The sequence below is a fragment of the Fusarium phalaenopsidis genome (assembly GCF_050370095.1).
Source record: "Fusarium phalaenopsidis strain FUZ10S chromosome Unknown contig_32298, whole genome shotgun sequence".
Lineage (NCBI taxonomy): Eukaryota > Fungi > Ascomycota > Sordariomycetes > Hypocreales > Nectriaceae > Fusarium > Fusarium phalaenopsidis.
Genome location: NW_028145407.1, coordinates 1384129 through 1406559, shown reverse-complemented (window position 1 = coordinate 1406559; position 22431 = coordinate 1384129). Strand labels below are relative to the sequence as shown.

At 53.6% G+C, this 22431-nt stretch overlaps 6 protein-coding genes across 6 annotated transcripts; 2 read left to right on the top strand and 4 right to left on the bottom strand.

The window, feature by feature from the left end:
* Positions 1-357: 357 nt before the first annotated feature.
* On the top strand, positions 358-2070 carry LRP88_06998 (regulator of G-protein signaling domain-containing protein; the record flags this gene model as incomplete). The annotated part of the gene is made up of 4 exons (XM_083243535.1): positions 358-1171; positions 1333-1340; positions 1399-1639; positions 1724-2070. The coding sequence occupies 4 exons, from the start codon at positions 358-360 to the stop codon at positions 2068-2070; spliced, it is 1410 nt and encodes a 469-aa protein (XP_083100759.1).
* A 1049-nt stretch (positions 2071-3119) lies between these two features.
* On the bottom strand, positions 3120-5235 carry LRP88_06997 (uncharacterized protein; the record flags this gene model as incomplete). Its single annotated transcript, XM_083243534.1, has 2 exons — positions 3120-3265; positions 3336-5235. 2 exons carry the CDS (start codon positions 5233-5235, stop codon positions 3120-3122), a joined length of 2046 nt encoding a protein of 681 aa, XP_083100758.1.
* A 1568-nt stretch (positions 5236-6803) lies between these two features.
* LRP88_06996 (FAD dependent oxidoreductase-domain-containing protein) lies at positions 6804-9664 on the bottom strand (the record flags this gene model as incomplete). The annotated part of the gene is made up of 5 exons (XM_083243533.1): positions 6804-8525; positions 8576-8761; positions 8814-9320; positions 9385-9439; positions 9504-9664. 5 exons carry the CDS (start codon positions 9662-9664, stop codon positions 6804-6806), a joined length of 2631 nt encoding a protein of 876 aa, XP_083100757.1.
* A 3434-nt stretch (positions 9665-13098) lies between these two features.
* LRP88_06995 (S-adenosyl-L-methionine-dependent methyltransferase) lies at positions 13099-16521 on the bottom strand (the record flags this gene model as incomplete). Its single annotated transcript, XM_083243532.1, has 8 exons — positions 13099-13545; positions 13642-13893; positions 13965-14600; positions 14652-14943; positions 15337-15682; positions 15743-16113; positions 16167-16390; positions 16453-16521. The coding sequence occupies 8 exons, from the start codon at positions 16519-16521 to the stop codon at positions 13099-13101; spliced, it is 2637 nt and encodes an 878-aa protein (XP_083100756.1).
* A 960-nt stretch (positions 16522-17481) lies between these two features.
* LRP88_06994 (phosphoinositide binding protein ATG18) lies at positions 17482-19013 on the top strand (the record flags this gene model as incomplete). Its single annotated transcript, XM_083243531.1, has 4 exons — positions 17482-17542; positions 17611-17765; positions 17817-18919; positions 18980-19013. The coding sequence occupies 4 exons, from the start codon at positions 17482-17484 to the stop codon at positions 19011-19013; spliced, it is 1353 nt and encodes a 450-aa protein (XP_083100755.1).
* An 800-nt stretch (positions 19014-19813) lies between these two features.
* LRP88_06993 (tyrosine/serine/threonine protein phosphatase PPS1) lies at positions 19814-21955 on the bottom strand (the record flags this gene model as incomplete). Its single annotated transcript, XM_083243530.1, has 2 exons — positions 19814-20121; positions 20176-21955. 2 exons carry the CDS (start codon positions 21953-21955, stop codon positions 19814-19816), a joined length of 2088 nt encoding a protein of 695 aa, XP_083100754.1.
* Between the last annotated feature and the right edge of the window lie 476 nt (positions 21956-22431).

Here is a 22431-nt window from a genome sequence, read left to right as displayed (position 1 = left end):
AAGCTACCTTCCTCCACATATCTGTCGTCACCATTGCGGCCGCCTCTGAGCATACTCTTCCTGGATCTACATTGACAGGCGCTCCCCTGGCCTTATCGTCCCTGCGGCAGCCCTACTTCTAGACTGGGCGCCTCTTTCTGCCTCCAGCATATCAACATCTACGCCAGTCTAACTGCGTCAGACATCGATTACCCGCTTCGGCCGACACCTCCTTCTCCACTCCGTCCACATCCATATTACTTAGACCGGCCCCCTCCCTCATAAACGCTTCAGAATTTCGATTCGTTCTTCTACCTGTTCTTTTCACTATTCTGCTACACGGCTTGGGACGCACCAGAGCGCCCCAACCCTAGAAAGATGGGCTTGTCGCGTTCGCGGAGGCAATCTCCCGAGTGCCTGAGTCCCACTCTACCGCCGCCATCCCCCCAGCCCGCCTCCGCTTTTGAGGACTTCTTCGATGTCGATCCCGCTCCCTCAAGGCCTATGAGCGAGGCCTTCATGTCCGGTACTTCAACACCCAACGGTGCTTTGGGCTCCCGACCGCCATCCTTGGCCGAAATCCTCCTCGATGTCGCCTCGCCACCATGGACCCTTACTGCCTTTATGGCTTACCTCTCCAACAACCACTGCATGGAGAGCCTTGAATTCACCCTCGACTCTCAACGCTATACCGCCATCTACAACGAGATGATTACCGATAACCCGAACCCAACTCAAGAGAACCACGATCGTGTTTGTGCTTTGTGGGAGAAGCTTATGCAAGTCTACATCATCCCGTGTGCCCCGAGGGAGGTCAACATCCCCGCTCGCATCCGTGACGAGCTGCTCAACCTTCCTTGCGGCCCTGCTCCCCCGCATCCATCACAGTTGGCTGAAACAGGTCGGATTCTCTATGAACTTATGAACGACTCATTACTGGTCCCCTTCCTCCAGTCTGTAGCTCCCATGCAGCTTGATGGACCTTCAGATGAACATGCCCGTGGCTCCCGACGATCTTCCAACAGCAACAGCCGCATGGGCGCGCCAGTCCGATCGATGAATTCGATGCACCACATTGAGTCCGACTCCATGACCGACGATAGCGACTGCAACTCCCCTCCTGGCATGGAGCCAATGACTCCCCCGACAACCCCGCCCATCTCAGAATGGGGCTTCACCACCTCTCCTGGAGGTCTTCAGCGTGCTGTGGCTGCACACAACAAAGGCTGGAAGAAGATGGGTGCCAAGTTGGGCTTCAACAGAAAAAGCTCAAGGACTCGCTCCACCCCAACATCATCTCACCCTGCTCCGGAAGGCCTTCACCTGCATCACGACTCCTTATGAGGGTCACAGGTCGTGTCGTTACCTGAATCGCCCAACCAAGCTGACTGGACCGATGAGGACTCGCAAGAGGACCAGAGGCCAGAAAGCTCGCACCCTGGTCACCTACTGCCTGGCTCCATCCAGACAGACCTCGGTTGGAACCGCAACCCTGACCTCAGACAATATGGTGGTTCTAGGGACGGCACGGCCGCAAGACCGGAATCTGCTCGAAGCTGTGGGAAAACAACTCTTGTCCAGAAGAATATCAGGATGAGAAGACGAACTCCCAAGACTTCGGAGCCGATGGCTTCCTTGCAGCCAACAAGCACACCTGCATGTAAGGGACAGGAACACAAGGCACCAGCCTCTTACTACCATTCTGGTCCCCTTGTGGCATCGCTCTCAGCCTCTTCGCTCGCAGCGGACAGCGATCAAGAAAGCATGATGTTTTGTTCGACACCCTTGAGCGACGTGTCTAACTACCTACCAAGTCCCGTTCATATCAGTGAGGACATGTCGTGTCCTCCAACGACTTTGGACAGCGAATCATTCCGCTATGCCTCCCCTATCCAGGACATGTACGGATGGGACGCTGAACTCGACCGACGGAACTTTTGCCCCAGTCGTTCCTCTGTGGGTTCCAGCGAAGGATGTGACGCTATCGCTCTCAGCTACCGACGAGCCAACGGCAGCAAAGCCAGCTTGCTTCAGCGAGTTTTCCGCGTTGGCTCGTCCTCTTCGATGAGCAAGTACGAGACGGCGATCTGAGGCGCTCTCTGACCTGACCTCACCGTCCTCGTCTTGCTCTTTTCTTGTCTTTGCTTTGTTTTCCCCAACTTTTTCTTACTTTATCCAGTGTTGGGTATTTGTTGCATGCACGAACATTATACAGGATACTCATAGAAGGTCATGGCGACGTATAGCAGGCGAGGCGTTGTGGATACATTTGTTTTCTTGTTTTCACGGAGCAGCATTATCGGTTTGGGTTGGCCAGGTTCTTCTCTTCTTTGGCGAGATTATTTGGCACTGGGTGTACGCACCAGGCCTCTTTGGGGGTTTTCAGGGAATGATGAGACTGCATTTACACGGGGCGATAAACGACCAGGCGGGCGCAAAGGGATGCCCTGGATTGCCGGTCTGACGATGATACGGCCTTTTTTTACGCATGTTGGATGAGGTTAAGGAAAAGAAAGAGATGGACAGACAGGCAGTCTTGTCCGCCTAGGTAGCCATGGCACATCTTGATACCTCCCCTTCTGGTTAGGAGGGAATTGACTAGACGTAATGTCTAAAATATACAAAAGAAGCTGCCTCGCCACTTTTCCTATCCCGGCTATCACATTCGTGAAGATAATGGACTACGCTCAAGATGTTTATCAAGTGTAGCGTGACCTATAATTGAACCTTGGCAAGGGAGGTATGAGTGGCGCCAGCAACATGTCAGTTGAGCATCCTGTGGAATGTCTCGAGTTGATGGTGAGCGATATGGGCACCTCAGATCCAGTTTGGATTTCCTTTTCTTATTCTTTCCAGTGGGGGGAGATACTGCCTATCCAAGTTGAATAACAATTAGATACTTTTACGTCCTCAATGGTGTCTTTCACCCTTTCGCCTCCGGGACTGATGCTCCGGTGTGATGCCCTCCAACCCCTTCTCACTGAGGTCTGCTGATGCTAAACTTGGCCTGACTCAAGAGAGCTAGCCTCGTGGCTATTGGAGATGAGCATGGCATCTTCCGTATGATGCATCAAGTCGATCGACCTCCCAGTCGCCTGTTGGTTGTTCATATGACTGTCCTCGCAACTGTAGGCAACCCCTCAATCGTCCTCTGATGGCTTATCGTGACGCGAATACATCTTCCACTCAAGAGAATTGGCAAAGTCAAGCTTTCCTTGCTCGACCTGCTTACGCGTCGTTGTGAGCATGGGCTTTGGTAGACCCATCGACTCCAGGTAGGCAACAGCTAGAGGAGTGAGATTAGCAGACGTCCCACAATAGGCAGAAACAGATGGGAACAACGAAACGGCACGTACCTTCTTTCCACTCCTGATCTTGTCTCTGGCGATCCCACTTGAGCTCCTCAGTCATAACGTCCACGACCTTGGGCAGGGCTTCGAGAGCAGCCTGAGCGTTGAGGAACGCCAACCGTGTGCGCCGGGCAAGGACGTCAACAGCAGTTTGGGCATACTCGTGTCGAACAGCGTAGCGAATTTCGCCATCAACAAAGGGGTACAGCTGGGAGATACGCTCGCCGCGAGCAGGGAATCGCTTGTCTGTGAGCTTGCAGAGAGAGGCAACAGTCCAGGCACGATCGCCATAGGACTCAGTCAGATGCTTTGCCACCTCAGTCTCAACGCCGAAGTGTTGAATGAGAGGGATGAAAAGAGTGTTGCTGAAGCCGTGAGCACCAACAAGGCGGACCTTGTGCGTTTGGCATGTACCGTCGAGGATCGCGCCGTCGTCAATCATCTCAGTTCCGCTGACTCGAGGAGCATCCCGGACCGGCTTCGGCTTGAGTCCGAACTCATCGATAGCAGCATCTACACACTCCTCGGCCATCTGACGGTAGGTTGTCCACTTACCACCAGCGCAGGTGAGCAAGCCTGACGGGGCCACATCAATCAGGTGGTTGCGAACCAGAGATTCCGTGTTTTTAGCCTTGGGATCCTTGACCAGGGGGCGAATACCAGACCAGGCAGCGAGGACATCGCCTCGGCGCACATTGATTTCAGGAGACAGATAGTGGCTAACCTCGCTCAAGATCCACTCGATCGACTTCTCATCAGGGAGGGGGTTGGGTGAAATGGTGGATGGGGAGTCGGTGGTACCAGCGATGGTGTTGCCTTGCCAGGGGAGGAAGAAGATAACTCGGCCATCTGACGTTGAGGGATCGATCAAACCCATCTTTCCAGGGCTGAAGTAACCAGGTAGAATGACGTGAACTCCAGAAGCCGGGGAGACAATTTCCTTGCACTTTTGGTCGTCCATCTTGCGAATCGAGTCGGTAAAGGGTCCAGTGCAGTTGATGACACTCTTGGCGCGGACAGTGATATCCTCCGTAGGCCGACCATCTTTAGCTGCGACGAGATCCTTGACCTTGGCGCCGCAGAGCTTGCCCTGATCGTCCTTCAAGAGGCCCGTGACCTCGGCGTGGTTGACAACAGTTGCACCATAGAGAGCGGCAGTCATGGCGATGGAAACATTCATGCGCGAGTCGTTGTGGGCACCGTCATAGTAGACAAGAGCGCCAACCAGGTCTGTTTGCTTTAGCATAGGAAAAGCTTCAAGAGCTTTGCTGCGGGTGAGGAAGTAGGAGCTTTCGATGCCTTCGCTACCAGCCAGAAAATCGTAGAACTTGGTACCGGCCCAGTAGTAGGGTGCTTTCCACCACTTGTCGAGGGGTAGCATGATGGGCAGCCAGGAGCTCAGATGAGGGGCCGTCTGGAGGAAATACTTGCGCTCCTTGAGAGCCTCCTTGACCAGCATGTATTGACTGTAATCGAGGTTCCAAACCGCCTTTTCGAGGTAGCGCACTCCGCCGTGCACAAGCTTGGTGCTCTTACTGCTGGTGCCGCTACTGAAGTCATCGCGCTCGACCACAGCAACTTTGAGGCCACGAGTAGCAGCGTCGAGGGCGACGCCAGCGCCAGTGGCGCCGCCTCCAATAATGAGCATATCATACTCCTGAACGTCTGGGCGCGAGCTTTCGCGAAGGTGGTTTAATTGTTCGTTGCGCGACTTGACGCGGGGGAACCGAGGAAGCTTGAAGGTGCCATCTGCGCCGAAAGTAGGGGGCGGAACAGCGGGAGACGAATGTCCAGTGAAATCGCGCGGCCGGTAGCTGTAGAGTAGGACAGCACCGGACGTAGCAACTGCACCGGGGAGTAGGAAGCGGCGAAAGATGCCGGATCTTGCCCCGCCGGCGGGCGACATGGCGAGCTTAAAGCCGCGCTGAAGCTGAAGCCGAAGCTCAAGACGATGCTGGAGAGTGTAGGATTCGAGAAGAGCAGGTGCTCCTAGGGCGCAGATAAAGCAATTGGTAACTGTAGGTATTCAAAATATCGCGAGAGTGATTAGGGAGAGCTTGCGGGTTTCTCGGGGAGGGAGGATGATAGGGTGGGTGAATCCCCAAGGTTTGGAAGAGGGAGAATGATGAAGATCGTCACCAACGAAGCATTACGAAGCAAGAGAAGGAGATGAAAGAAGAAGAGTAATCGAGGTGGAAACTAAAGAGCTAATGAGAGAAAATGAAAAGGAGAGTGGGGGAAACTGAAAAGTGAGAAACTGATGGATGCGCGCGAGTCGCGACTCGGGTCGAGTCAAATGCTTCGCTTTGACACATGCAAGACCGGGAGCGCAACTTCTCAGTCTGCCCTGCGGTAGGTGGTGGACTCGGGGGTACGTCACTGGATCAATTGTTGTGGGGGAAGGTGGGAACTTCGTGGGAACGGCGCTTCCCTCTGTTCTTCCCCTCAAGGTTTTATCCCGCGTTCGGCCCGGGCAGCAAGGCATGTGGCCAATTGAATTGCGCATACGAGAGGTGATCCCTAGCAAGATGTACTTTTTCTCGCTCTACAATGGAGTCGTTGACGCTCTTTGTTCATCACGAGGTCCAACGCCGGCTCATGGATGGATACAAGTGCCGTTTGAGGGGAATTGGAGATTCGATCCGCTAGGACAGGGGTAGTTTGGCTGCTTCTTTTCCGTCCCATCACTTGGCTTGCTTGCTTGTGTGGACCCTTGTTAGCTGGCGGCTGAGTGCTCTCAACTTTGGGGGCATTGTTGTCTGTCAATGGGGGAAACTGTGCCGTTGTTCCTTGCATCTTCATTCCCTCAAGCTCCGGATTATCCCTCTCATGCATCCGATGCTCATCCGCCTCTTCCCGCATCCCCTTTCATTACCTACCTTTCAACGCCTCGTGGCTGGTGGGTGAGGCAGTGGTTACATACATACATCCAACAGGTACCCTAGGTAGGCTGCACTTACCTGCTGATGCAACGCAGATTGGGGGCATCTGCTCTCGCGGTTGAGGCAGCGTTTTTCCCACCAATCAGCTGTCCCACTCAGCCCTTCCTTCGTCCATCCAAACCCCCATTCTCCTCCCCCATCTCCTCCTCGCTTCTCCCCCAAAATCGCAAAAGCAACTCCCCGCAACATCAACCCTCCGAGCCTTACGGATACTCGCATCGACATTGTCCCGTCAGCTGATGTTCTCCGGAGTTCCGGTCTTCAACAAAATCATCAATTGCCTGATCCATTATTCCGGTTCGAACCGTGACCAATGTTATGTACAAGGTATCTTCTATCCTGGTCCCGTCTATTGCCGTTCATTTCATCCGCCCCAACCAACCAACGCCATCCAATCAACGACCCAACACATCTCTAGATCCTCCATTGAGAAATCCAGGAAGATCCGAAAGGGGCAACTAATATACAGATATTCACGTCAACGCGTGCGAGTGCACAAATTACTCCTGGTTGGAACCCCGCGTTCCACATCTCAGCGGCTCTCCACCGTCTCTGCAAACAGGACATCCACAAACGAAGCGAAATGGGCCGGTCCATTGCGTGCCCCTACATTGGCTTGCACATTGGTTCCGATGTGGCCCATTGACTGCAGCTCGATGCCTGCTGCCGGAGATGTCGTGGAGTTCGTCTTCTCAATGGTGATGGTATCCGAGCTTTCGGAGCCTTTGCTCTGGATCCTTCCTGCTTCTTTTCCTTCTTCAACATCAATGGTGATCTCCTGGAACACCATGATGCCACCATAGGACGGTGTCGTCTGAGACGACTCATCCCGAGCTTGATACGTTCCAGAGCCATCTGTTGAATCGATCGAACGAGTTCTGTTGACGTCGGTAGGTGGGCAGAGGTTGATAGTCGAGCTTGATCTTGTAGAATCAGGTGATGAAATTCGCCTTCCGGCAATATTTGGCACCGATTTCCCTTTCCGTCGATTTCCCTTTGGAGGGTCTGATCGACCAAAAGGCCACAGGTTAGACGACAATCCTGCGCCGCTGTCTGGGGATCCTTCACGGCGATCTGCTGCTTTGGCAACATGGCCGAATTCCCGATGAACGCCCCGTGCAAACTCCTGATAGAACTGCTCCGACACCTGGCGCATCTTGAAGAAACTGAGGGGTACAAACTCGCAGTTGGGACTGGTTAGAACCGAATGAATGGGGATCACAAGTCGCATCGCTATCATGGTCGCTTCCGTCCTTCCTTCTTCTCCGCGACAAGGGATGCGAACTGTCGTCGATGTCAGGACTGCATCATAGAAAAGGGGCTCCTGGATCCATTCTTGCAGAGACTCGATGGTCTCTGTGAGCTGTCCCGCGAATTCTGCCTCCCGAGTGCTTCGTTGGGAATCTTCTTTGCATCTCTGAGCAATTTTCGATAACGGCATGTTATCAAACTTTGCGAGGTAATGCATGTGCCAGTCTTCAAGAGACTTGAGCGGGAGGGGCATAGTCGGGAGAAGGTTTCGTGCACCCTTCCTAACGAGAACCTCGAATCCAGAGCTCACCCGAGCTCGGATTGCGAAGAAGCCGAGATGAACTCCTGGGAGGTTCTGGTTCTGCTCGCCCGTGTAAGTCGACATGTCTCGGAGTTTCGTTTCGAATTCGTGACTTTGAATCTGCATGCTTGATCTGATAATGTCGCTGACCTGATGCAACTCAGCAAAGCGATAGCCAGCTGATGCGAATCGCTCAGAATCACGGTCCGACTCGGTACGGTGGACCAGAAACATCAAAGAGCCACGTCCATAAGCTTGTTTCCAGGCACCCACGCCCTTCTCAGCCAGGTCGAGGCTGCCATGGCTGTCCTCGTTGGCATCGCTACCATCCGAAGTGATGACACCTGCACTAGATGGCTTCCGCAGTTGAGGTCGTGCCCGTCTGCCATTCGCACCTGTGGGCAGAATCTCGTCCCACAAGACTCCGATCGAAGCGAGGTCTTCTCGAAGTCGGTCAGCCAGAGCGGCGGCGGCGAGGCAGAAGAGCTCTCGAAAGATCATATCATAACCCTCGATCATCTCACCATGCTCGCTCACAAGTTGGATGCCGTGGCGCCCGTCCTTGTGGGTACGAGTATGCGGGAGCTGTGAAATATGCTGCTTCATGCCGCCAACAAGGCTTGAGATCATGCCCCAGTTTCTCGACGCTTGGAACATCCAATGGAACAAGGGGTGGCCGATGCTGAATCCCTCCTTGGTATTCTGTGCTGGTCAGCGGTCGAACTACGTGTATAATGAAGCTTCGCTCTTACCCTTTCCAAAAAGGAGTCGGTAACGACCGTGCTGGGAATGTATCCATCCGGGTCGACGAGGATCCTCCCTGCTTTGTCGAAAACGGCGGCAGCAAGTGTGATCTGCTGGGCGCGGAGGGCTGACCTCCTCATGTTTCTCGCTCTGAGGACGGCCAACACTGCGATGATGAAACAGGCTCCTAGCGACTTTTCGAGGTCAGCGACATCCGCCCGAGGTCGAGCCAAGCCATAGACTTACCAAGCAGATGACCACAACCACTGTGGCGGTCCTCGACGGCTCATTGCCCTCGGGCTTGATCTTGACCAGACGGTAACGGGTTCCTACGGCGGCACACCAATGCATTCCCGATACCGCACCGGCGAGCACCACAGCCGAGATGACTCTCTTCCACCATGAGTTGGCCCACATGGCTCTGAAGACGAAGAACATGGCCAAGGCAACGTTGCTCGCCACGACGGCGATGATGGCAGATCCTACGACATAGGCAGGTCGATAAACGCATGTATAGTTATCGATGGAAGCGTTGCCGAGGTAGTGCATTCCACAGACGGCAGTGCCACAGAGGACACCACCACTGATAAGCCTCCACCATGAAACGGTATTGTTGGTGCCGACGGCGATGAAGGCAGTCAGGAGAACTAGGATGGGAACGAAGAATGAGACGGCGGTGAACCCACTCGAGTACGCAACTTGCATCTCCGGCTCCCCGTTGGCGAGATCGATAGCTCGGTTGCCGATGAAATGCTGCGAGACGGAAGGTTTGGTAAGTCATGGTAGGTGATTAAATATAGGCAGCACGGTTACCCACCATACACCAGATGGACACTCCCCCCATAGTAACGGCCGAGCTCATAAGTAGGAGACTGTTATAGTCAATGTCTTGTCTAATGGGGTTCTAGACTCGACAATGTCGAGGGAGAGGCGTACTGATTGAAAAGACCCCGAAGGCCCGTTCGTCGGTTGATGAGCTCAAGTGTTGAGCCAGCACCGACAAGACTGACGACGTAGCTAAGGGCTACAAAACCGGCATTGTAGCTCTGGGGTACGATGTGGCCCTGATACTCACGAAGCAGGTCCTGGGCAGACATGGTGGAAAGGAGTGGCCCGAGGGGGAGCAACTGCGAGTTGCTGCCGCCGTGCTGAGAGAAGAAGACGATCCTTACTTGACCCGAGGAGACGTGATGGGACATGGGAGGTTCTTAACCGACACATACATGCCAGAGACCAGGCATTTGCGCATTGCTTCTGGTGGAGTGTTGCCATATCGGTCTAGCCACTGCTCATTCGCATTCACCTAAGGTGGGCTGCCCATCCAGCAGTCAGTTGGGGCCTCTGGGTTTGCCCCAAGGGAGCCAGATGCACATCGAGTGCTCACTCTGTGACTGGCACTAACAGAACAAGACGTGGACATGGGGGATGCTAGTGTGGTGGGCTTGGCGCTCAATCGGGGACCGTCGGAGCTGGACTGCAGATGCGATCTCTCCTTGGACTTGGCCAATAGAGGCAAGGTTGCAGCACAGGTGTGGCTTGAGGGCTGCGGTGCTGGATCAAGGCGAGGGCACTAAATCAAGCCATGAATTCGTACAACGGGCGCGGGATACCTGGACTAGTGTCGGCAAAGCTGTCAACATGCCTCATCAAGTCACTAAGGTGACGGGGTGGCTCCGCTGGGGAGTGACAAAAGCTCCGATGGGAGCTGGGAGATGCTGCATCTGGCCAGCGCAATTGGATGGGTGCTTTCTTGTGAGATGAAAGGAGCACCCCCCAGGTCCATGCTGTGAACTAACAATGATGCAAGCGCTCTCTAGGCCAGGTCCACGTACCTGGGCTGGGGTTGGGACTCGAGGCCTTGGACCGGAGGTTTTGTCAAGTCTTTTCTTTTTCCCTCTGCCTTCCTGTCAAGGCTAAGTGAACTAGGGAGTTGAGAGCTGAGAGCGGGGAGGCCAACATGGACTGGGACAATGCTGCAGGGAGAGCGGGGAAGACGGGAGAGGCCAATGTCTGAGAAACAAGCTGGCCCTTGGATTCCTGTCGCTGCTATTCGTCGACTTCGGGCACCTCGGGAGTTGAAAAGGCAAGCTTGGCATTGCACAAGAGGTCCAAACAGCACTAGCCATGACGAAGGTCAAGCAGCTGCTCTCCTCTGAGAGTGGTCATGAGCTATCAGGCTAGCACCACCTTGTCAAGGGAGTCCTTGAATGGTAGGATGGCAAACACAAGAGAGGAAAAAGAAAATCACAATGACATAGACGGCACATTGAAGGGGGGGCTGAAAGCGAGAAGAGAAAAAAAAAAAAACAAGGACAATATGCCCCGGCATTATGGGTGTTTACGTGGCTCCCGTGCCTTTCACGACACTTCCGCTTGTGTCCCCGAATAGAAGCCAGGATATCTCTGCACGGGCTCTCCGATCCAGGTACACAGAAAAGGAAACGATGTCACGATGAAGTGATGTGTGGAACCTGCTGGAGACAGCTGAGGGTCCGCCCAACCATGCCGTCGGGAGATTGCAAAGACGATATCCGTAGAGCTTGGCCTGTGGAATCCGGAGGACAGGGATCGTTTTGGGTTGAGATTTTGGCAGCTCGACGTCGATCAGTGAGTGACCCTGACTGCTGGGAACTCTGGGTGGATGATCTGACCTGTATCAACATCAGCATCTGACACTCGGTACCGGCCAGAACTGCAGAAAACGATGGGGCCCGCCGCAGCAGGCAGGGTTGGTTCTGTGCTTGTTCATGATCTGCACGCCGTGGCTTGCTGAACGACGCCAAGGCCTGTGATGGTGAGGGTTGCTGGTGATGCTACTGAGATTGGGCATTGTTTACACGAGAAGAGCTGACAATAGGACAGAGGCCCTCGAATTGGGGGCGGGGGTTCACAAAGCCCGCATATTGTGGTAATTGAATGGCGCCTGGCGTCAAGCCTCTTGTGCGGGAGCGGCGGAACCTAGTCGAGGCCGGCCGCTTTGAAATCGAGATGCAAAAAGTATTATACCGCGCGTCCGGGCGGATAGATAACAAGGCTATTCTAGAGTCTTGCTCTACCCACTCTCTCGTGCCGTCTGCACCGCATGTTTCGGAAGCTCGTGGTTGATGCATCTTGGGAGCGCGAGCGGGACACGCCAAGAGTTAGAACAGCGTGTCGATCCGAACGATTGCTCGGGACTCGGAATCTTGTCTAAGAGCTCAGACCTCTCCTGGAATGGGGCATCAGAAACGGCCAGCCCAAAGTTTAGTTGAGGGGAGGGTCAGCAACTGTCTGTCCTCTTTCGCAGTTCCTCGATCTATTCGCTCCCGGCCTTTTTTCCTCTTTCGCATCTCCCTCCATGCACTTGTTGAAAAGACGCTAGCATCAGAGTTTTGGTTCCTGGCGCTGGTCACGTATGTATTGCTACTGTTGTTGGTCCAAGCCTCAGCCCCGTCCACAAGGCTCATTCAGGTCCATCCTGAAGCGCCACCAGCCAGGCCTCGGCCATGAAGTTTTTATTGAGCGGGCAATCTCAGCTTGTCGGTGAAAAGACGTGCTGGGGATCTAGCCAGCGAACCTTGGACATGGATGAGGCGGACATTGTCGGCGGCTGACTTGCAAGTTCTCTTTGTTCCACACACAACTTTCTTCTTTGTTTCATTTCTTTCCACGGTTGCACCCAGCGCATGTTGTGGCAACAACATCCCGCATGAACTCGTTTCCCGTGTCTTGAGACCCTCTGTCACTTGGTCATGGTACGATATGGCCCGCCCAAGACAGCGTGTTTGCTTCTTCTGCTGGGCCCGAGTGCTGGGTGGATGGACCTATCTCAGCGTTGGCCCCGTGCTGCACGCTTGACCGTCTCTGCCCCAAAAGAACTCGGTCTCGACCTCGCTCCGCCCTATGGATTGGCAGGTTGAGTTTTGCTTTGCTTTCGTGATCTGGGCGTGACGGGGGAGGCGATACTAGCCCGTGTGTCCAAGGAGAGGATGGATCTGATCTCGATGGTTGATTCGTTACAGGCGGGTCTGCCCGGGTTTTTTACCCGTCACTTTTTGGCGTATCACATCTTGAGAAAAAATGAGATCGAGGGGAGCATTCGGGGTGGATCTTCGGACGCGCAGGCAACTCTCGATTGATGTCGTGCAAGAGAAGAGCACGGCCACGCTCTGGCTCACTAACAGCCGAGGCATCCAACTTCTGCAAGGGGCGCCAAGCTCGTCTTGGTCGCCAAACCGCTGAAGGGGGGCTCTTCGACCTCCATCGCAAAGCCAAATCGCGCTCTGACCTCACCGCAGGCGAAAACCTTTCCGCATTCACAAAGTCTGACCGTTCCAAACGGGCACTCATCAGGAACCCGTGCGCGGCGTAATTCATCCACAAGGTTTCGGCAAGCTTATGCAACCCGGCTATTCCCACTCGAGATTGGCGTCGATTCTGATCAAATTTCGGCGCCCCTTGCCTGCGTAGATACGTACTTGGGCAGCTCTATCTCCGATACCTGGTCACACATGCTCACACATCCTTGGGACCTGTCATCTCTCCGTCAGCATCAGGCCTGCTCGTGCAACAGCTCGTCTGCAAGTCGAGCAAGGTAGAAGTGACGAAGTTCAGGGGGCAGCCGCTCAAAGCTCTTGGCTATGCGTGCGACGTCCTGTCTTCCCTTCTCGTACGCCGCCAGATCCCTGTTCCCATACACATCTCGGCCTGTTGAATACCCGCTCTCCAAATCGCGGAAGAAGACGTTGACTGCCACGCTCAAATCCGCCGTTGGGGTCGCCGTGTGAAACCACATGGCAGGGAGGAACAGAACGTCGCCCGGATTCAGCATCGCCTCGTACGGGTGAGTCAACGCTAGCTGGTGCTGGTCAAGGGCAGAAAAGACATCCAGGCTCGAACTTGAGGCACCAGGCGCGAATGCCAGATGCCTGACATCAGTAGGTGGGAAGAGTATCATGCGTTTCGAACCACAAATCTGCGAGTAGACGTTGGCCATGACCTGGGGGAAACTGTTAGCCGGTTCATCTCAACATCTCCAGGGGTAACTTGCATCGTAGTGCAACCACATGTTGGCACGTCCAGATATTCTCAATACGGAGCTAAACAGTCGCTCAGTGATGTAGTCGAGCTCCGTCGGAAGCCGAAAATCTTCTGCGAGGGAGGGAAAGTCCTCTGCAAGATTCGCTGGCGCCTCGGAAGGCTTTTCTTCTGAGAGAGCACGGAGGTATAGCCCCTCTCCCCTTGCTGCCTTGTCCATGAACTCCTTGAACGTTTCAGTGACGTAGCGAAAGTTCTTGGAGTTGAAGTCCAGCTTGCCCGTGGTGGTTTGGCACTCGTGGACGATGACCTGATAATAGATGCCCTTAGTACGGCCACCTTACACATGATTCTCCGAGCCCACACATAGATTTAACATACCTCTTTTGTCTCGCCCAAACGCTGAACCATATACTCTGGTGTCCACTTCTCCACGCATCCGCCTAGGTCCAGCCCCTCAATGATGACCGGCTTTCTTTCTTGGATCAGCTTCTCCATGCTAGTTCCCGACTTCAACTGAACGCGCGGTATGGTCGTGATCGTAGCTTTGCCTTGCGGCACGAGTCGTTCTGCTCCATCAGTACTGGGATGCGTGAGCTTGGGCGAATCCGCGTAACCAATACTCAGTGGCTTGCAGATGATTGACTGTGGACCAGAAGCGTCGGGCACGACATTCGTAAAGTCAGCCGTGTAAACACCTGTGTCCCAGAATGTTCCCATCGAGAAGCATGTAGCCCCTCCGCCAACAATTACGAGGCTAGAATTCAAGGAAATAACCGAAGATCCAACCATAAAGGGAAGTTCCTCGACTTTGTCGCTCAACATCACCGCAAATGTAGTAAGTCGTCCTCCAGAAAGGGAGACACAGGCGACCGACTGTCCTTGTGAGGATGGGTCTTGTCCGACACCACCGCACAAGACAGTCAGGGGACCTATATCAACCGACTGGGCACCGAACACTGATAGTGCCGACACATTTTTGTCGAAGTCTGCCACACTCTCGAAGTGAATAGATGGCTGGGAAAGGGTGTCAGTAAAGTTAGACCAACACTTCGTAAACAAACCCACCTCGGTACCAGTAACATCAACAGTCCAGATATAAGCGTTGTTACTGATTTTCCCATCTTCCTTGATGCCTCCACATAGCAAACCTTGGAACGTTCCCGGCTTGCTCGCCACGTCGATTGAAGTGGTAGCAGAGGAGCCAAAGACAGGGTCGGGAATCACGCCTGAGACCGTACACTTAAGCCACCCTTTGACGGGATGGAAGACAAAGTAGTCGGGTGATATCTTGGATGGCCCTGTCTTGCCACCGAAAACCAAAGCAAGAGACGAGTTCGGTAGACGGACAGTCGAGTGTCTGAAAAGTGAGACGGGAAGGTCAAATGTTTTCTCCCAACTGTTGGAGACTTGGCTGAAGAGCCAACAGTCTGTGAAAGCTCGAGACGGCGAGGCACGGCCTCCAACCAGCAGGACCCCAGAAGATCCAAGATGTGTGAGGGTGTGACACAATCTCGCGGACGGCCCGACGGGTGCCATCTGGAAAGGTAGACTGTCCGCTTGAACTGAATACACATCGCATGAATCAAGCCTTGCACTTATTCCCATTCCCAAGGTGTTGAGCAAGTGTTGGCCTCCTTCCGCACTGGTAGCCATCATTGGAGCGCCAAATCGACGTTTTGGTGCTCCTAAGGAACCAAGCGCGTTCATGTCTACCTTGACAACCCGTTCAGGGGTAGGCAATGGGCTGTACTGCCCAGCAGCTTGGTCGCTTCTGGGGTAGGCCGTGGCGTGCATGACAAAATAGTGTCGCGAAAACAGGACAAACTCTTCCCATTCATCAAACGGCTCAATATCGTCAAGCGCAGCCCTTTCGGCCGAACTGAGGAATACCTCGCTGTTCCAAGCTTCCCAGAGGTCCCAAATATCAACATGGCCCCAGCCTCGGGTTTCGAACCGCTGCCGCTGGCTTTCAAGAGTCTGGTACTGGTGGACTGACTTGAGCGAAGTGTTGAGCTTGTTGAAATGACTCAACATGGTTCTTGCAAATGGATGCTCAGGGCCATGAGGGAGAATTTGTTCAAGGAGGCAAAACTCGGCTATAAACCACCAATGTTAATACAATGAATTCTTGAACAAAAAGGGGATAATAGACATACCTTGGCCAATGGAACTGGCCCACTGGATGAGAGCGTCGGCCGACGCCGTATCCATGTAAGTGATCGAGACCTCAGCAACAAAGAGTACTGAACAGTCAGATAGGGGCAGAAATGTTTCCAGGCACTGGCGCAAAGCGTCGAGCTCTCGCAGGTCGCATCCAATCTGGCAGTACTTGTTACTGCGAAGAAGCACATGGTCTGTATCTTTCTCACTGATATAGGGTTCAGGCCCAAGCAGCTCCCTGAGCTCTGGTGTTCCAAGGACGATTGCTCGCTTCTTTCGCATCAAATCAGGATAGTCAACGTCAAGGAATACAGTGTCTTCGCAGCTGTCCCCATAACGATGGTAACACTGCCAGGGGAGAACGTCGCTTTCATGCAACAGTAAGTGTCTGTCTAGGCTGCGCTGGACTTGGTTACTCACCTTCCGCAGCCTAGGTTGATAACAATCTTCTTGCGGCCATGTTTCGAAGATGTGATGAAGTCACGCACAATCACATCAATAGCCCGTAACCTCAACCAGTATCCCCGGTTAATGAGGGGAGCTCTCCGTTGGAACTTGGGAACGAAGTAGCGGAAAAAATGCAACTCGTGAGGGTAGTAGAGTCGTTCGACGCTCCGCTTAGAGACGATGCTACTACTGTTTGTCTAGGGGCACCATCAGAAACCTCGGTCAAAGGACTGCTCAGATATATATGTGTGTATCTTACTCCCATAATCAGGTCATCGAGCGCCTGAGTCTTGGTCGCCCGTAAGGCGATGGGCTTTTCTTTCACCATATCCGTTAACCTGAGATTTTTCTCCGGGGATGCGTCTGACAGGTGACCTCCTTTTGAAAAATTGGTTGACGGCCTGTTGACTCACATCAGACAGCAAACATTTACTGGAGGTTGTGAAGACTCAGAAAATGCTAGGCAATTGTGTATCGGCGTGCGCGATGGGTCCACCGACAGGGTGCTAACTTGCATCCGGGGCTCTCGTTAGCGCATGTACATGATATGGACCGCCTGCCTCCGGAATCGCCTTGGAAACGATGATCTTGGGATAGTATCATTCGAAATCGTACGGAAATTTTGTGGTGTTGAAAGAATCACTAATCGTCTAAGCTGATCGCAGTTGCCGGTTGTGTAAGGCATTCAGTCACCCAAACAGAGCAGGTGGTAACTGAGGAAGGGTGGTAGCGTGCCTTCCCCCTCCTCAGTCCTCAGCCTCCACCCCACTAGCTGTCCAGGTTCCCTGAGCTCCGACTCTCCGTCCTCCGCCATCACTTTCATCATCATCACCAGTTCATACTTGGACGTCTATTGTCGCAGTCTCCTCTCTGTCTCGGTATTTTCTTGACACTTCTCTTACGCACACCGCCGATTTTCGTAAAGCTCCGCGATCGTCACGGCCTTGGGTCCGCCAACAGCCGCCGAGAGTTGCCCCGGCGCAGTCCTCATCGCCTGCTCTTCCTCCCAGCCTCTCGATAGCAGCCTAAGCTAGTTCAACCAACACTTGGCTTCACCAACCTCGAGACCGCTTCCTTGGGGCCATGATCAGCGCGCTGGCCTAAGGTTTCTTGCGCGATTGTTCTGCTCACGGGCTCTCTCGTCGCATCGACCCAAGGCGGTTCTCATCTCGCGACCTCGATTCCACCCAGAGTCTCCTCCGGATCGCGACTTCGTGTCCGGCCAACCGAACGAATACATCCGACCGAACCTGCCTCGTGCCGACTCCTGCTAGCTTTTCATCCCATCATGGCGAACCCAGTACTCAATTTCATCACCTTCAACCAAGACCACAGCTGTCTTGCTGTCGGTAGGTCTTGCGCCTGGCTGGTCTCCGCTTCCTTGTCCAACTAACCTGGGATTTCCTCTTGCCGACAGGCACCTCCAAAGGGTTTCGCATATATCATACAGATCCTTTCTCGCGCATTTTTAGCAGCGATGAGAACAACATCTCCATTATCGAGATGCTCTTCTCGACCTCTCTTGTTGCGCTCGTCCTCTCTCCCCGGCATCTAATTATACAGAACACCAAGGTATGTGCCTTGGATGACCATCTTTGACAACATAACTGATATGTCCTTCAGAGGGCCTCTGTTATTTGCGAGCTCACCTTCCCTTCTGCTGTTCTGGCTGTCCGATTAAACCGAAAACGCCTTGCCGTCGTCCTCGAGGAAGAAATCTATCTGTACGATATTAGCAACATGAGCCTTCTGCATACCATCGCCACGTCGCCCAACCCAACTGCCATATGCGCCTTGTCGCCTTCTTCCGAGAACTGTTTCATCGCTTATCCGCTACCGAAACCTCGGGAGGATCCCGATGCGCGCCGGCCTGCTCACGCTCCTCCACAGTCGACCTACGTCTCCCCTACGTCGGGCGAAGTCCTCGTCTTTGATACCGTTGCGCTGAAGGCTGTTAATGTCATCGAGGCTCACCGTTCGCCGCTGTGCTCTATCTGTCTCAATAATGAGGGAACTCTGCTTGCCACGGCTAGTGAGACGGGGACTATTATTCGTGTGTTCTCAGTGCCCAAGGGCCAGAAGCTCTACCAGTTCCGGCGCGGCACCTATCCTTCCACCATATACAGCATGTCCTTCAACCTCAGCTCCACTCTCCTCTGTGTATCCTCAACCTCGGATACAATCCATATTTTCCGCCTCGGGGCACCCCCTGGAAACACGACACCAGCAGGTGCGCCCATCGAACCTCTTGGATCTCAACGACAGGACCGCTGGTCACGGGCACGGAGTTATGACGACCCCGAGTCTCCGGGTAATAGTACGGCAGACTCGTCTAAGAACGAGTCGGTCGACCTGATAGGGCCTGGAAATAACGGATCAAGCAGCAGCAATTCTGGACATCGAAGGCAGAGTGGCTCGTTTAGCAGCATGCTTCGCCGTTCTTCACAGATTATGGGCCGCGGTGTTGCCGGCGTCATGGGATCCTACTTGCCACAATCCGTCACAGAAATGTGGGAGCCCCTGAGAGACTTTGCTTATATCAAGATCCCCAAGTCTACAGTTGCGCAGGGTCCTACGCGGGTGATGCCTGCCGGGCCCTTACGCAGTGTTGTGGCGATGAGCAGCAGCAGCCCCCAAGTCATGGTTGTCACTAGTGATGGCGGTTTCTACGTCTACAATATTGATATGGAGCATGGTGGGGAGGGTTATTTGGTTAAGCAATTCTCGTAAGTGCCCTTGTGGCTTTGACTCCAGTTGTTGGCATGACCTGACTGACATTTCTCCAGTGTTCTGGACGATGATAACCGCGATGAACGATAGGAGATGGTTTCGCTGAACACCCCTCATTACTGAATGGCAGAATTACCTTTTTGGCGTTTTCCCTCTGTGGGGGTGGACTTGGTTGTTTTCAGTCCCCAAGCTCTTCTTTTGGGACAAGGTATCGTCTTCTTAAATACCCTTTACCTGCTATTCCTATTCTTTCTCCTGTTGACCAGTTGGCGAGGAGAGGTGTTTGTGTCTTTTAAGTAGGCGTCACTTCGCGTATCAGGCTGGGGAGTTTATATATGTCACAGATAATCAACCAGTAATAGCTCGTCTCGTCGTTCGAAATCAATAATTCAGCCATGACAACGGTGTAGTTGTAAAAGCAGGTACATAAACATCGGTCCGTGGCTCTCATAGCCGTCGTGATTCATCAACATTCAAACCCAAATCCCTGAAGACGGCAAAAAAGCACATGAGAAAACAGTCTTCTGTCCTGAACGCCACATACACAAACCTACAGGGGCTTTTTCAGACTCGTCAAACAAAGCGCCCGCGTGTTTCCCAATTTCTGGTTCCTGTTGATCTTTTCCCGTCATTCGTATGCTGATAACGGTGCGTTCATGACACCACAGTGTGTGTAGCCAAGTTCCCCTAGGCGGTAAGCAGCACTCTAAGCAAGCACGCCAGGTGCTTAAACGAGTCCGCGCCCGCTATGATGAGGATAGATATGAAATCGAATATACTGGATGGGTGGCTCAGTCTTCTTGATGCTGGGTCATCCACCGGATCTCCCACTGGATCTAGAGACTCTTTCATAGAAAGCGAAAACAACAAGGCGCCAATGATGCTCCTTTTCACCTGGAGTAGGGGCGATTCATGAGGGCGATTTCTCGCGCAATCTCCCCCCACTCCAATGTTCTCTTGACCTCAGCGTCAGGGTCACCGTCCTGCTGAAGTGCCTCTTCCCACTTCAAGAGCTCGTAGGCGAATCGCAGGTGTGGTTGAATAATTACATTCAGTCGGCGGGCTCGGACAAAGCAATATGCGTGAGGGAACGACATGTTTTTCGCACGCATCACCTCGGCGATGCAGATGGTGGCACTACGGGATACTCCCACCCGACAGTGCACCAAAGTCGCAGTACCATTTCGTCTTCCTCGGTCTATCGAAATATGGTCAGTATGCCTTTACCCCTGTAGCCGCCCTCAGAACCTACCAATAAACTCGAGGCATCGAGCAAATTCATCCGTCAAGGGATCAATGCCGTTGTCCTGAACTCCCTGAACCACGCAGACATTTTCTTCTCCCCATTCTTCCAGGTCACCTTCTCGCCACATAGCCGTTTCACCGACACTCAGAATCTGAGTGATCCCGAGGGCTTTAAGAAGGTCTGGATTGTTTGCGTGGCCCAGATTGCCCAGGTACATGTAGTCGAGAACGCGGCTTGGGAATGACCCATCGAGAGCACCAAACCAGCTCGGCTCATCCCTCGTCAGGTGAGTGATTTCAGTCAAGCTCAACCCGCTACATACTGGGGATTCTCGGAGCAATCTTGGTGTGATGGATGTCAATAGGGCCACATCAGTTGGGTAGGCAAAGAAATTGCGTTTCTTGGTCGTGTGAAGTTGTAGCCACGCCTCCGGGACGGGTAGGCCAGTGCTATAACTAAAGTATGCAATGCCTAGCATGGTCGACTCGGTATAGCCATCGGCGCAGTGGAGGAGAATCTTTCGAGGTCGAACTTCAAAGGCTGGATGATCATCGGATGGCATAGGGGAGTCTCCTTCCGCGTCGGTCTCGTTAGTATCCCGTTCTGGTTCAGGATAAGTACCATGAGAAAGATGGTATATCCATTTACAGGTCTCAAGAATTCCATCTGTCTCGGAATGAGACCATGTCGGTGGCAATATGCTGCCTGACGAAGGGAAGTCGAGAAAACGATGTTTGCCATCGTCGTCGGGGCTCTCTGCAATGAGCTGGAGTGCCAGGGGGTTCAGACGTCCCAGGTCGCTACACTCGATCAGGATATCAAATGCCTGCTCCTCGGGGCTCCCTTGTTCGGGGGTAGGGCCCATAAATACGTTCTTCGAGATTTCCGAAGCCTCAGTCATGGCCCACATCTCCCGCCTCTCCTGGTTGAAAAAGTCGATGACATTGCCAGTCAAGTGCCCCGATGCGTCGATGGCTACGATCTCAGGGTGGTTTTCCTGGAATTTCGAAAATGGGCTTGTACAGACGAAGGTGTTGTACTCGGGCAAGCAGGCCCCCAGAGCTTCATGCTTCTCCCGCCATCGCTTCTGCGCAGCCGCAATATCCCACGCTATCTTGCGTGTCTTTGCCAAATCTCGACCATAGACAATTATGTCTGACATGACAGCGCTTTTCACCGTCTGAATCTGAAAGTTTCGGACAGAAAAGCCCTCTCGTGGATCCGCCTCGATGAAGTCGGGATTGCTACCCGTCTGAAGAATCTCATTAGGGGCAATCGCCCCCTTGAGTCGTGCACAGCTGAGATCGCCATCAGCCTTGACCAGAGTGACGGTTCTGAGGCAGGAAGGCGTCCTTCTCAGAGCACGTCGTCGAGCAGCGAAGAATGACTGCTGAACATGGTTCTGGGGGTGGAGACCATGAAACCACGGAAAGACGAGTGAAGGATCGGGCAATGGCTGGCGGGAGGCGATGTCGAGCGCCTCGGCTACCTTGGGTGCATCAAGTTCGAAGATGGAGAGTTCGCCAGACTCAAGTCGGCTCAAGTCATCGAGTGGATATAGGGCCGAGATCTGTCGAAGTCGATCATGAGACGGCGGAGACGGTGGCGGAGTATCTGGCTCATCGGGGCGAGCGGGGCCAGTGGGACAGATGGGGATATGTTTATTCGGAACAGGAACAGAACATGGCGATGAAGAACTGGTGCTGGTTTCGAGGGAGAGGGGCGGGGTGATGGTTGACGAGGGACGATGAGGCGGGATAGGCCGGGCGAGGGCGACGGTAGTCATGTCAGCGACAAAGGAAGAATTATGTTGAATAGGACCCTGATGTGAAGCTGTGTCGGACGGCGTATTTGGTAAAATGTATGGATAAGATGCAGTGTGATATACAAGAACAGGGCAGTCGGCCAGACACCTTGTCGAGCAGTTGGGTCAGACGATCAAACAGCAGTTGAGGTCGTATTCAAGTCAAGGGTGCAGGAGATTCTCGGCCTCAGCCACAGGATGCTGGATGAGCGAGAGTCAGGGACTTGGATGCAGATCGAGAGATTGCAAGATGGGACGCACACAGCTTATTTCTTGCTGGAGGCGGGCTCTTGTCGCACATGCCTGAACCCAGGAGAACAGAGAAGGCACGAGAAACCAGCCACAGAGTCCCCGAATGGAATGGGAGCGACAACAAGGGAGGCAAACGGGAGAGTGTTCCAGAGAGCAGAGCAGGGGAACGGTGCGAGACTGGGCAAATGTGCGCTTGTGATGGGTGG